At 38.3% G+C, this 12,447-nt stretch overlaps 2 protein-coding genes across 8 annotated transcripts in view; one reads left to right on the plus strand and one right to left on the minus strand.

The window, feature by feature from the left end:
• P2RY14 (purinergic receptor P2Y14) overlaps positions 1 to 6,275 on the plus strand; it is a 64,255-nt gene extending 57,980 nt beyond the window's left edge. For both annotated transcript variants that reach the window (XM_008008696.3, XM_008008699.3), the window contains one exon: positions 2,411 to 6,275. In XM_008008696.3, coding sequence (XP_008006887.1) covers positions 2,435 to 3,451 — 1,017 coding nt within the window. In that variant the 5' untranslated portion in view covers positions 2,411 to 2,434 and the 3' untranslated portion in view covers positions 3,452 to 6,275. The remainder of the gene's footprint in view (positions 1 to 2,410) is intronic.
• The window catches only part of MED12L (mediator complex subunit 12L), a 341,749-nt gene that overhangs the window by 212,624 nt on the left and 116,678 nt on the right, over positions 1 to 12,447 (minus strand). The gene's annotated exons all lie outside the window — the stretch shown is intronic.

The raw sequence follows: 12,447 nt of genomic DNA on the forward strand, positions 1-12,447 counted from the left end.
CAGAAGACCTACAAAGAAGCAAATGAGTACAAACCAACTATGCCCAGAGCCAAGCACACAAGGCTACACGGAAGAGGAGGAATAGTGCTAGTGAAAGGTTTTGTGGAGGAAGTGATTTGGGGTACTCATTCCTTCTACAGGAAGTCCACAGACTGGCAAAATCAAGTGTCTATCAATATTTCTATTTTTGTCATAAAGCAAAAGGAAAGCACACAGGAAAGGAAGATACATAGAAACCAGATATTCTTGTGTAGGAAGCAGCACACAGGTTTACATGGATGTACTTTTTTTATGTGGAACATGACTACCTCATATTCCATGTTTCAAAATATCTCTTTGTCATGCTTAAATTTATTGACCTAATTTGTCCTTCACTGTGATACGCACTGTGCTGGCACCACAAATACAGATGAAAAAGATGCATTCTCTGACATCAAGGTACCCACTGTTCCCACAATCTTTCCTTCCCTTGATCCCTGAATAAATCTTAAGAGCAAGGGATTCATGCCTTGTATTTCCAGAGTGCATATTCATTTATTTCACAAATATTTTAACTATCTAATGTCCTAAATATTATGCAAAGAATACAAGAGTAAAAAAATGACATGATCTTTCTCCTCTGAAGGAGCCTGTAGTAGTGGAAGAGACAAACAGCTGGAGAGGAGTGTTGAGAGGAGAAAGACACAGGATGATAAGCACACACTCAATCCACCCCAAACCAGGCTCAGAAAGTTGAGGATTCCTAAGGAAAGTGACAGCTAAGCGGAGGACTTGAGGATGAAGAGAAGTTAGCCAGTCAGGAAGGTATGGAAACAGTTTTCCACACAAATGAAAGTCTGTGCAAAGGTCCAGACAGACAGAAATCATCGAAGCTAAAAAGAAGCAGAAGGGCCCAGGACAGCAGGAACTCAGTGCTGGGGGTGGAAGAAGCAGGAGGCAGAACAAGAAAGGACTTCAACATTACAGACTTCGGACATTCTCCTGAGGGCAAGGACAGACTACTAAAGGGTTTTAAGCAGGATAATTGGCATTGCTCACATATAAGATGGGCAGTAAACGTTTGTTTCCGATACATCAAATAACCTTTTGAATTTAATTCTAGTCTTCCCTCTGCCCTAAATCAACACTTCCGACATCAGTGAGGAATATACAGGATTCCTAAACAATAGGAGTTCTGGATAACACCTAGCACAGCACTGTGCAATAAAACCATAATGTGAACCACACATGTAATTTAAAATTTTCTAGCAGCCAGAGTCTTAAAAAGTAAAATGAAGTGAAATTTAAGATTAATAATATACTTTATTTAATAGAGCATTTGTAAATATTACTTCAACATGGGATCAATATTAAAAATATTGAGATACTTTACATTTTTTCATTCTAAGTCTGCAAAGTCTAGAGTGCATTTTATACTTACAGAACATCTCAATCTGGACAGGCCATATTTCAAGTGCTCAATACCCACACATGGCTAGTGGCTACCATACTGAACAGTACAGATGTAGAATGTACTTTGGGAAGCATTTCTCAGAATGTTTAAAGCACTTTTTATCATTTGTATTTGTATTCTAATTTGTAAAAATAATGCAAATCAGTTTTTCAATGGGAAAAAAAACAAAAAAGCTCAATATTGAAAAGGTACCCATAATCCCATACCAAAAATACCAGTTAACATTTGAATGTATATGCTTGTTAGACACTGTCTCATGTCCAACATAAATGTAGAATACACTTTTCTAAAAGTAAGGTCTGTCCGAATAGCTCTTAATATGTAAACATTTATAATGATTTTTATGAATCCATAAAAATTTCTCTTTTAGGAAAAAACAATCGCATTTCCAACATAGGTTTTAAAAAAATACATTACACATGGGATTCTGAATAAAATAAAACATTAATTCTGCTTTTACAGTTATTACCTTTTAAGATTATACCTAAGTGAGTATTTCCTAGAACTCTGGAGTTTTATAGGGAACCATTATTATTTTAGGGACATGCTGTCTCCGTTATTACCTAGAAGTTCTCAAACTGCCCTGCTGCTCCAGTTTCTCTTTACTGCCACCTGGCTACTCCATTCTTCCCTTTTCAGTGCCCAAAAAAAGGAAGAAGAGGGGGGAAGGGAGGGGGGAAAGGGAGGGGGAGAGGGGAGAAGGAAGAAAAGAGGGAGCAGGGAGTGGGTAAAGGGGAAAAGAGGGAGGGAAAGGAGAAAAGGAAGACCAAAAGAAAGAAAAGGAAGAACAGAGGGAGGGAGGGAGGGATGGATGAGTGTCTAACTTACACAGAGTAAAAAGGTGGCTTCAAAAACTTGGTAGGTTTGACTATATTCATTGCCCTTTGCCTTACTACTCAGCAAATGTCTTGGAGACCATAAGTGCCCTGTGAGTGACTAGTTCACACCTCTTTTCAGGCCTCTGCCTTCAGAAGTTACAAGATGATCAATTCAACCTCCACACAGCCTCCAGACGAATCCTGCTCTAAGAACCTCCTGATCACTCAGCAGATCATTCCCGTGCTGTACTGTGCGGTCTTCATTGCGGGAATCCTACTCAATGGAGTGTCAGGATGGATATTCTTTTACGTGCCCAGCTCCAAGAGTTTCATCATCTATCTCAAGAACATTGTTATTGCTGACTTTGTGATGAGCCTGACTTTTCCTTTCAAGATCCTTAGTGACTCAGGCCTTGGCCCCTGGCAGCTGAATGTGTTTGTGTGCAGGGTCTCTGCCGTGCTCTTCTACGTCAACATGTACGTCAGCATTGTGTTCTTTGGGCTCATCAGCTTTGACAGATATTATAAAATTGTAAAGCCCCTTTGGACTTCTTTCATCCAGTCAGTAAGTTACAGCAAACTCCTGTCAGTGATAGTATGGATGCTCATGCTCCTCCTTGCTGTTCCAAATATTATTCTGACCAACCAGAGTGTTAGGGAGGTTACAAATATAAAATGTATAGAACTGAAAAGTGAACTGGGACGGAAGTGGCACACAGCATCAAACTACATCTTCGTGGGCATCTTCTGGATTGTGTTTCTTTTGTTAATCGTCTTCTATACTGCTATCACAAAGAAGATCTTTAAGTCCCACCTTAAGTCAAGTCGGAATTCCACTTCAGTCAAAAAGAAATCTAGCCGCAACATATTCAGCATCGTGTTCGTGTTTTTTGTCTGTTTTGTACCTTACCATATTGCCAGAATCCCCTACACAAAGAGTCAGACTGAAGCTCATTACAGCTGCCAGTCAAAAGAAATCTTGCGGTATATGAAAGAATTCACTCTGCTACTATCTGCTGCAAATGTATGCCTGGACCCTATTATTTATTTCTTTCTATGCCAGCCATTTAGGGAAATCTTATGTAAGAAATTGCACATCCCATTAAAAGCTCAGAATGACCTAGATATTTCCAGAACCAAAAGAGGAAATACAACACTTGAAAGCATAGATACTTTGTGAGTTCCTACCCTCTTCCAAATAAAGACCACATGTGCATGTTGTCATCTTCAATTACATAAGATAAATAAATATGTGCCCTCATCAGAAGTATTATCTCTAGCACTGCCATCCAATTTAGTTCAATAAAATTCAAATATAAGTTTCCATGCTTTTTTGTAACATCAAAGAGAACACATCCATCCGTAATTTCTCTAATACTGACCTTTCTATTCTCTATTAATAAAAAATTAATACACACAATTATTCAATTCTATTATATTAAAATAAGTTTAAGTTTATAACCACTAGTCTGGTCAGTTAATGTAGAAATTTATATAGTAAATAAAACAGGACATAATCAAAGACAACTCACTCAGGCATCTTCTTTCTCTAAACACCAGAATCTAGTATGTAATTCTTTTCAACACTGTGCTTAAAGACTAACTTGAAAGCAGGCACAGTTTGATGAAGGGCTAGAGGGCTATTTGCAATAAAAAGTCAACTTTTTTTCCTGATTTGAAGAAGCAGGATAAGCAGACACCCAGAAAATCACCTAAGAAACCCCTCATTGATTTACTTCATGGCACTGCAAAGGAAAAGGAATATTAATTGCATACTTAGCAAGAAAATTTTTTTTTTCTGATAGCACTTTGAGGACACTAGATACATGCTAAATATGTTTTCTACAAAGACTTATGCCATTTAATAAGCCTGGGGTTCTGGCGTCAAAATTTTTTTTTTTTTTTTTTTTTTTTTTTGAGACGGAGTCTCACTCTGTCGCCCAGGCTGGAGTGCAGTGGCACAATCTCGACTCACTGCAACCTCCGTCTCCTGGGTTCAAGCGATTCTCCTGCCTTAGACTCCTGAGTAGCTGGGAGTACAGATGTGTGCCACCATGCCCAGATAATTTTTTTTGTATTTTTAGTAGAGATGGGGTTTCACCACGTTAGCCAGGATGGTCTTAATCTCCTGACCTCGTGATCCACCCGCCTGGACCTCCCAAAGTGCTGGGATTACAGGAGTGAGCCACCACGCCCAACCTATAATATTTTTAAGTAGGCTTTACTGACAGAAACTAAATATTGGCATATGTTATTAGCAACTTCCCCTGTTCAACAGTATGGGAAAAATAAGATGACTGGGAAAAAGACACACCCACACCCTAGAATATATATTATTCTGTTGGCAAATGGGAAAAGAGGTCATTTTCTTAGAAAGCAAATAAACTTGTTTTTTTTTAATCTAAAATTTACATTAATGCGTGCAAAATAACACATAAAAAGAAAATTCACACATCACATTTTTCTGGAAAACAGATGGATTTTACATCTGGAGACATGGCATATGGTTACTGGCTTATGAGAGCTACCAAAACTAAATTCTTTCTCTGCTATTAACTGGCTAGAAGACACTCATCCATGTTTCAAATGTTCTTTCAAAACATTTTTATAAGTAATGTTTGTATCTGTTTCATGCTTTACTGTCTATATACTAATAAAGAAATTTAATACTGTCTATTTTTTTAATAATCAACATGAGGAAACATTAGTTTCCTCATATGTCCTCATAGTCAGGACATATGTAGTTTCTTTATATGCTCAATTATGCATATAAATTATGCATATGTATTATGCTAATACAAGGGAGGCAGTTACATAGAGAATTCAAAAATTCTATCTGCCACTTACTTTTCAGAATAAGTACTCCAGATAGGGCATGGTGGCTCCCACCTGTACTCCCAACACTTTGGGAGGCAAAAGTGGACAGATCACTTAAGTCCAGGAGTTCAAGACCAGGCTGGGCAACATGGCAAAACTCTTGTCTCTACAAAAAAATAAAATTAGCCAGGCTTGGTGGTGTACGCCTATAGCCCCAGTTACTGGGGAGACTGAGGTGGTGATCACCTGGGCCCAAGAGGCAGAGGTTGAAGTGAGCCATGATTGTGCTGCTGTACTCCAGCCTGGGCAACAGAGCAAGACCGTATGTCAAAAAAAGAAACAAAAGTACTTCATATGCCCTATAACCTCATCAATATTTTAGGCAAAACTCAGAAAAAAATACCCTAAATTGGGGAAAAGCTGGACAGGTTTTTTTTTTCCCCTCAGTATCTACTTTCCACCGTCCTAACAGTTCCCAATTCTGGGTCAATCAGACTCTCTCAAAAAATAAAAAACGAAAATTGCTATGCTATCACAAATGTGCTTGGTAAACTAAGCTTGCTATAATTGTTTAACCACATCTGTTAAAAAAAAAAAAAAAAGAGGCTGTGTTTATTCTTTACAACTTACACTGGCCAGGACAAATGAGTAAATACCAGGGTTTTAAATGCCCCCTACTGGGCCATGGTAAAAAGTGAAAGTGAAAAAGAGAAGATGAGTAGCACCAAGAAATGCCTTTGTAAGCACATGCTAAAGCAGAATAGCAATGCAAAAGTAATATTTTTCAGGAAACAACATGCAATGCAGTTAAGGATATGGTGAAGCAACAGTTGAGTAATAGTTACTGCCTATTAGAACTTGCAGGTCCAGAGTAACAACTAAAAACCAAGTGGCAGAGCACCAGCAATAATAAATTAACCCAGCAACTTCCCTGAGATCACTAGCACTAGTGTAGGTGGGCAACAGGTAACACTTGCAGGGTCCTTTTGTAGATAAAGCTACAGTGCAGGCATGCCAGTGTTCAGGGTGCCCACCGAGGCTTACAATCAGGCGCCTGCAGAAGGCACTGTAAACACGGCTGTAAGGAAACAGGGGAAGCTAATGATGATGGTGTGCTGAGAGCCTCTGCCTCACCAAGAGAGGTCAAAGGGCTCTCAGCTCTAGTCAATTATCTCCTCATTTTTCAAGATATGAAAAGTCACAAAGTTTTTACATTGCTGGGGCGCCAATGAAAAGAAAATACACCTGCAGACAGAATACGCCACTGGCTACTCTGTAACATGTGGAATGCAGAAATCTCACAGAAAGGTATTCAAAAGTCACTCATGACGACTAAAAATTTCCCTTTAACAGGAATCCTTAATTCCATTTTGATGCATAAGTGATTCAACAACTACCTATACAAAATGTTTTAAGGTGTTTTTATAAAAGGAATATTTGAGATAAGAGTAATCAAGAAACAGATCATAGAAAGATCATAATCATATAAAAAGATTACACATTGACATCTACCCAGAGGTGGGTGAACCCTGCAATGGTCTTTTACAAAATGTTGTCATGACTAGTGCTCATTCGCTGGTCATCTTCAACCTACGTCTTCTTTTCCCAGAAACAGAAGCAAAATTTTTCCTTTGGGAAAGTCATTTTGTCCTGTTCTCAACCATGCAGCTATCTTATGCAGCTGACCCCATCCCCCACACAAGGGGCCAGCCATAACTGACTCTAGGCAATCAACATGTCTGATTCCACTGGCCACAAGTTGGGATGGAACATGATCCAATTTGACCTAATGAGAGCAAGTTCTAGGTTTCTGAAAAAATTATCTGGAGGGTGTGCCACAAAGATATAAAGTCTAGAAGCACTTCTTTCATCTGGCTACCATAGGAAGACAGCCTAGAGCACCCTATGAGTTGAAACTGACACCATGGAAGGCACACTGAAGACATGCTACAAACTCAGTCCTGGTTACAAAGCTGAGTGCCTGCATCAGTCTTCACGTAAAACCATACCCACAGCCAATAAGCCCAATTTTAATTGGTTTCTTTTCTCTTTCTTTCTTTCTTTTGGCAACTACAAATGAGAAACCCGTGATACACTGGTTTTATCTAACAGAGTAATCTAAAGAGTTCAGAAATTCTAGAAAACACCCTCACACAAAGCTGTGCTTCTGCTTGACGATGTTAGTCATGTATGTGTCATTAGTTCTGTGTTCTATCCTTAACCCTATCATTGCCATCTATATCTTTTAACTCTGGAGAAAAAGTATCAATAAATACAAAAAATATCTGTAACATCAAGAGATAATATTACACAAATTACAAATATAACAGATCACTCCCCCAAAATGACATGGGATTTCTTTTCGGTAAGCAGCACTGTGAGGGTTTGTGTATTTGGTACTGTGTGGTCTTCAACAGTAAAAGCCATTACTTCCTTTTGGTCACTATCTTCCACAAGACTCTAATGGCATGTGGATTACCGTTTCATGACAAGACATCCCCGTCAAAAGAACCACTTTAACAAAATGTCGTTTTCCTTTCCCACAGGTCACTTTTCAAAATGTTTTAACCACTTTATAGTACTGCTTGCACAAAATGATTAAATGTCGTATTAATTTCTCTGCAGTAAATGTATGTGATAAATGTTACATGTAAATCAGCTACAAAAAAGAAACAAAAAAGTGCTTCCCAAAGCGGTCTCAAGATTTTTAGGAAATAAGAGATATTACTGCATTCCTATCTTCCCCTGCTTCAATATAAGTTGGGTATAAGCATGAAAGGGGTGTTATAAAAATAGGTCCACCTCAATAAACAGCAAAATATATGACAGGTATTCTCACTGATAAAGTTTATAAGACTACTTGTTACTTTTTGAAGGTGTTAATTGTATGATTCTATGGCTTCTCTCATGGTCGCAGTCATAGCCACTAGCCACTTCACTTCACTTCCTAAACATTATATCATGTGTTTTTGGGGACCTGCAACACAGTACTTAAGACCAGGGAGTAAATTTGTTCTTTATCAGCCTCCAGGTGTCACCAGCCTTAACTTTCATGGTATCAGCATGGCAAGGGAAACCCACATCGGCACTACTTCTCCCTTCTCTCCCAAATCCCCCATCATTTGATGACCGGCTAAACCTGCCCCAAAAGTGTGTGACAAAGGGCTTACTTTCCTATCATTCCATTTCCTGACATAAATGAACACCAAGAAAACATGGCCTCATCATATCGTACAATATTACATTACTTAAATTCTTGATTTTCTATTTTCTTTTCTTGAGATAGAGTCTCGCTCTTGTTCCCCAAGCTGGAGTGCAGTGGCGTGATCTCAGCTCACTGCAACCTCCACCACAGGGTTCAATTCTCCTGCCTCAGCCTCTCGAGTAGCTGAGATTACATGTACTCACCACCATGCCTGGCTAATTTTTGTGTTTTTAGTAAAGATGGGGTTTCACCATGTTTGTCAGGTTGGTCTCAAACTCCTGACCTCCGGTGATCCATCCACCTCGGTCTCCCAAAGTGCTGAGATGACAGGCGTGAGCGCCCGGCCTCAATGTTCTATTTTCTAAGCTAAAAGAGTCTCTATATTTAACTTGCAGGTTTTTCCAAGCTGTTATGTTGTACTTTCAACCATTATCTTTCTAAAGGAATACCAGCTCTCTGTGCTATCATATTGCCTGCATGAGAACGTAATCCTTATAAAAGCCAATTTCAACTCCACATCAAATTCACTTTCTTGTTAAGAAAAACATGCAACCATTAAAAAAAATTGTCATGGCCAAGTGTAGTTCTTATCTAATAGTATGAAAGTAGGTGAAAAATAAGAAAAATTGTCTTATTTTAAGTAAGAAAACCAACATCAATACCATTCAAAATAAGAGCTCCTTAAGTGTTTACAAAGTACATTTAGAATGTTTTGGTTAATGACAGATAAAGCTCTGAGAAACATTTAAAACTTAAATGAAAAAGAATAAAATAAAAATCTAAGTTATATCAAATAGAAACTCTGTAAGCCAATAAACCAAATTCACCTTTCTACATGACCAGTCTGCCTCTCTCCTCAGACTTCCTTTCCCAGGACTAAAACTTCAGTCTCCTCTTCTCCCTCTCTACCCTCCACTGCAGTGATTTTACTTCTGCAGTGGTTCTCAGCTATTCCTCCCTTCCCATGTAATTTCAGATCCTTATTGCTTCTCACTTAAAATGACTGCAATCATTCCTTAACTGGTTTCTCATCTTCCACTTTCTCTCCTAACCAAGCAAACTCCAATGCTGGCAGATTTACCTAACATTGCTGAATTGACAGCTCCTTCCCTTGTATAGCCATGAGCTCTCCAATGTTTACTTTATTAAAATCCCAGGAAGCATCCAAGATTTTGTCTCAATCTTTTCCTCACGGAGACACCTAAGCCCCTAAATTGCCTGACAGTCCCCCCAAAAAATTTCTCATACTCCAATTATCTGTGTCATCCCTCAAGCATGCCACCTTGTAGCTCATTCTGAAGAAGCTCCCGTTCACCCTACCACAGTCTGGAGCACTACACTTCCCGGATTCCCACAGGTTCTAACAGCACATAGCAGGTGATAAGATTCCTTATCACTCCTTTACAAAGCATAAAATATTCTCCAGGATAAGAGCTCAGGAGGCAGCCTGCAATCAATAAATACTTGCTGTTATAATTTTTCATAAATACTTGATCAAGAAATATTCACATGGCTGGGTGCAGTGGTGTGCACCTGTAGTCCTAGTTACTCAGGAGGCTGATGCAAGAGGATTGCTTGAGCCAAGGAGTTTGGGACTGTAACAGGCTATGATTAGACCTCTGAATAACCACTGCACTGCAGCCTGGGCAACATAAGATGACCCTGTCTTAAAAAAGAAAAAAAAAAAAAAAAAAAAAAATTACATGGCTAGGAAAAGGGAGACGTTCTCCAAAGAACATTCTCTTGGAAAGTAACTAACGAGTTTTTAAAATGTGTTCTGTGTTTTGAAAATGTGTTAGTCATAAGTTCATAAGAAATGGACCATAAACAATCAAATGAGGAAAAAAAGCATGACATTCAGTGACCAAAAAGAAACAAGATAATCTTTAAACGTTCTTTATTATGAATTTTCCCTCCATAAATTATTTTATAACCATGGACCAAATAGCAGTCACACCTTACAACCAAAAGGTAAAATGAAATGTTGATGCAATAACATCAATAAAAAGGCAGACAACCAAAAGGACTGTCAAGGGGAAATGACAGGGTAATGTACCCAGCCATTCTTTTAACTGAGTTCACATTCCAAGAATGTGCAAAAACAACCTTTGCCTTCAAATCATTTCCAAACATGTATTCTCCATTTCACTAAAGAGAAAAAAACAAGGCAGAATTTAAGTAATACAGAAACAGTAACATGGAAACCGTATGTCTACATTTCACTTTAAAACTACACTGCCTATTCACAACAGTCACTCTCAGATTTAAAGCTACCAATCTAGGAGCACGGAAAAAAATCTTTGGGCTAATCCAGGTGGGAAAGAGAATTATGTGCAAAAAAAAAAAAAAAAATTATTTTCTTTCAAAACATAACCCTGAAGCACAATGGCTGCAGAGACAGGGCTGAATTTGGAGTTGCACAGGCTGTGGCAGAAATGACTGATCATAAAAATCTTTCAGATATAAACTATTTTGATGTAAGAGCATCCTAAATTCACATTCCGGAGGCTGAAAACTCCATCAGGAAGGTTAGAACTGTGGTACACTGGGTGTTCTACCACCCAATGGCATGCAAATTCAAATGGTTACAAATACTAAATGGGAAGGGGGCCTGGACTGACCTGATGGCCTCCATTGTAATCACTGTCCCTAACACTTTCATTGTAAGAAGCATAATTAAGAGCTGGGATGCCAGGGTCTAACTGTGCAGGTTTGAGCGGGCCTTAATTTCTCTGCACCACAGTTTCCCCATCTGTAAGAGGCAGAATCTCCTGCATCTCATGGCTTGTTTGTTTTAACAAAAACAAGTCCTCAGACCTGTGCGCCTGGCTGTGGCAGTGACCATCGACCCCAACATTCGCTTTCCCCTTCTTCATTAGTTCCAAATGGCTTCCATGCTACACTGAAAAAGCACATTTTAAAAACGCTAAATATTCAAAGAAAATATTTCTACTGAAATACTGTTATTTGGTATTTGTGTTCAATAAAATCAAAAACACGTTTTGTGTGGATAGGAGAGACTACAGAAAATATTTTCTTTCTTAATAACTTGGAGGAGCACTTACCTTTAATTTTTATTTTACACATACAAAATATCCATGAAATACTCATAAGTAATGAACAGATTATTTATTAAACAAACAGCACTGCCATGACCAAGGTAAGGGAAAAATAACTTCGCCTCACTTCTTCCCGCTTGGGTGCGTGTTAGTGATGACATGCAACTTCCTGGAACACTAAATACAGTCACAAACACTTGTCCTCAATGAAACAGATAGAAAAAGTGGCTTCTAGAAAATCAAATGAAACTCGTATAAAAAAATGAAAAATACACATATTTCCACTGTGAATAAACTTCCACACAAAGCCAGGTCGCCCAAGCTCATTCTCAAGAGGAGGAATATGATTCATCTCTCCATTAAAAGATTAATTCTCACTATTCTAAAAATTAAATAGAACTCTGAGAACAAGGGCACTTTAGTGCTTTCACATTTGGCAATCCAGACACAGAAACTGTGGCCTGAGTAGATTTTTAAGTACAATTGTTTGTACTTTTCAATTTTGTCTATAACTTTACAGTGAACCAGGGAAGTAAACATATAAAGAGACTTACCTAAAAAAAAGCAAAACAGAAACTCTGTCAAAAATCTTTCATCCCAGTTTTTCTCCATGCCATGGTAAAATCATTTACCACTGTTTACAGTCAACTGCACCCATCTCTAAATTCTCTCCCTTTCACCCCCTCTACCCTCCAGTGAATGTAAGCCCTGATCACTTCTCACTTACTTGTCTGCAAATACGTCTTTTCTACAAATATGTTCTTCAGTGAGTCCTGTACAACACTGAAGCATACATATCTTAAAAGAAAGATCCTTTCCTAGCACTATGATGATGAAGTTCACAGTGGTTCTTAACATAAAATGTTTGAGAAACATTTGCTTTTTCCCTCCTACTTTATAATTTATGGTCCTCACTGGCAAAAATAATAATTATATGAATTTGGGGGGATGTCAGAATGCCTGAAATGTGACCAATATCATCATAAGCATCTTTACATTTTTTTCAAAAGTCTCCTTAGACTTTCCCTAAATTCTCCCTAGCTAGATACTTCTCATTTCATCTTTTGAGAGATTTTTCTTTTTAAAAACTAATAC

This window comes from Chlorocebus sabaeus, chromosome 15 (genome assembly GCF_047675955.1).
Source record: "Chlorocebus sabaeus isolate Y175 chromosome 15, mChlSab1.0.hap1, whole genome shotgun sequence".
In the NCBI taxonomy this organism is placed as follows: Eukaryota; Metazoa; Chordata; class Mammalia; order Primates; family Cercopithecidae; genus Chlorocebus; species Chlorocebus sabaeus.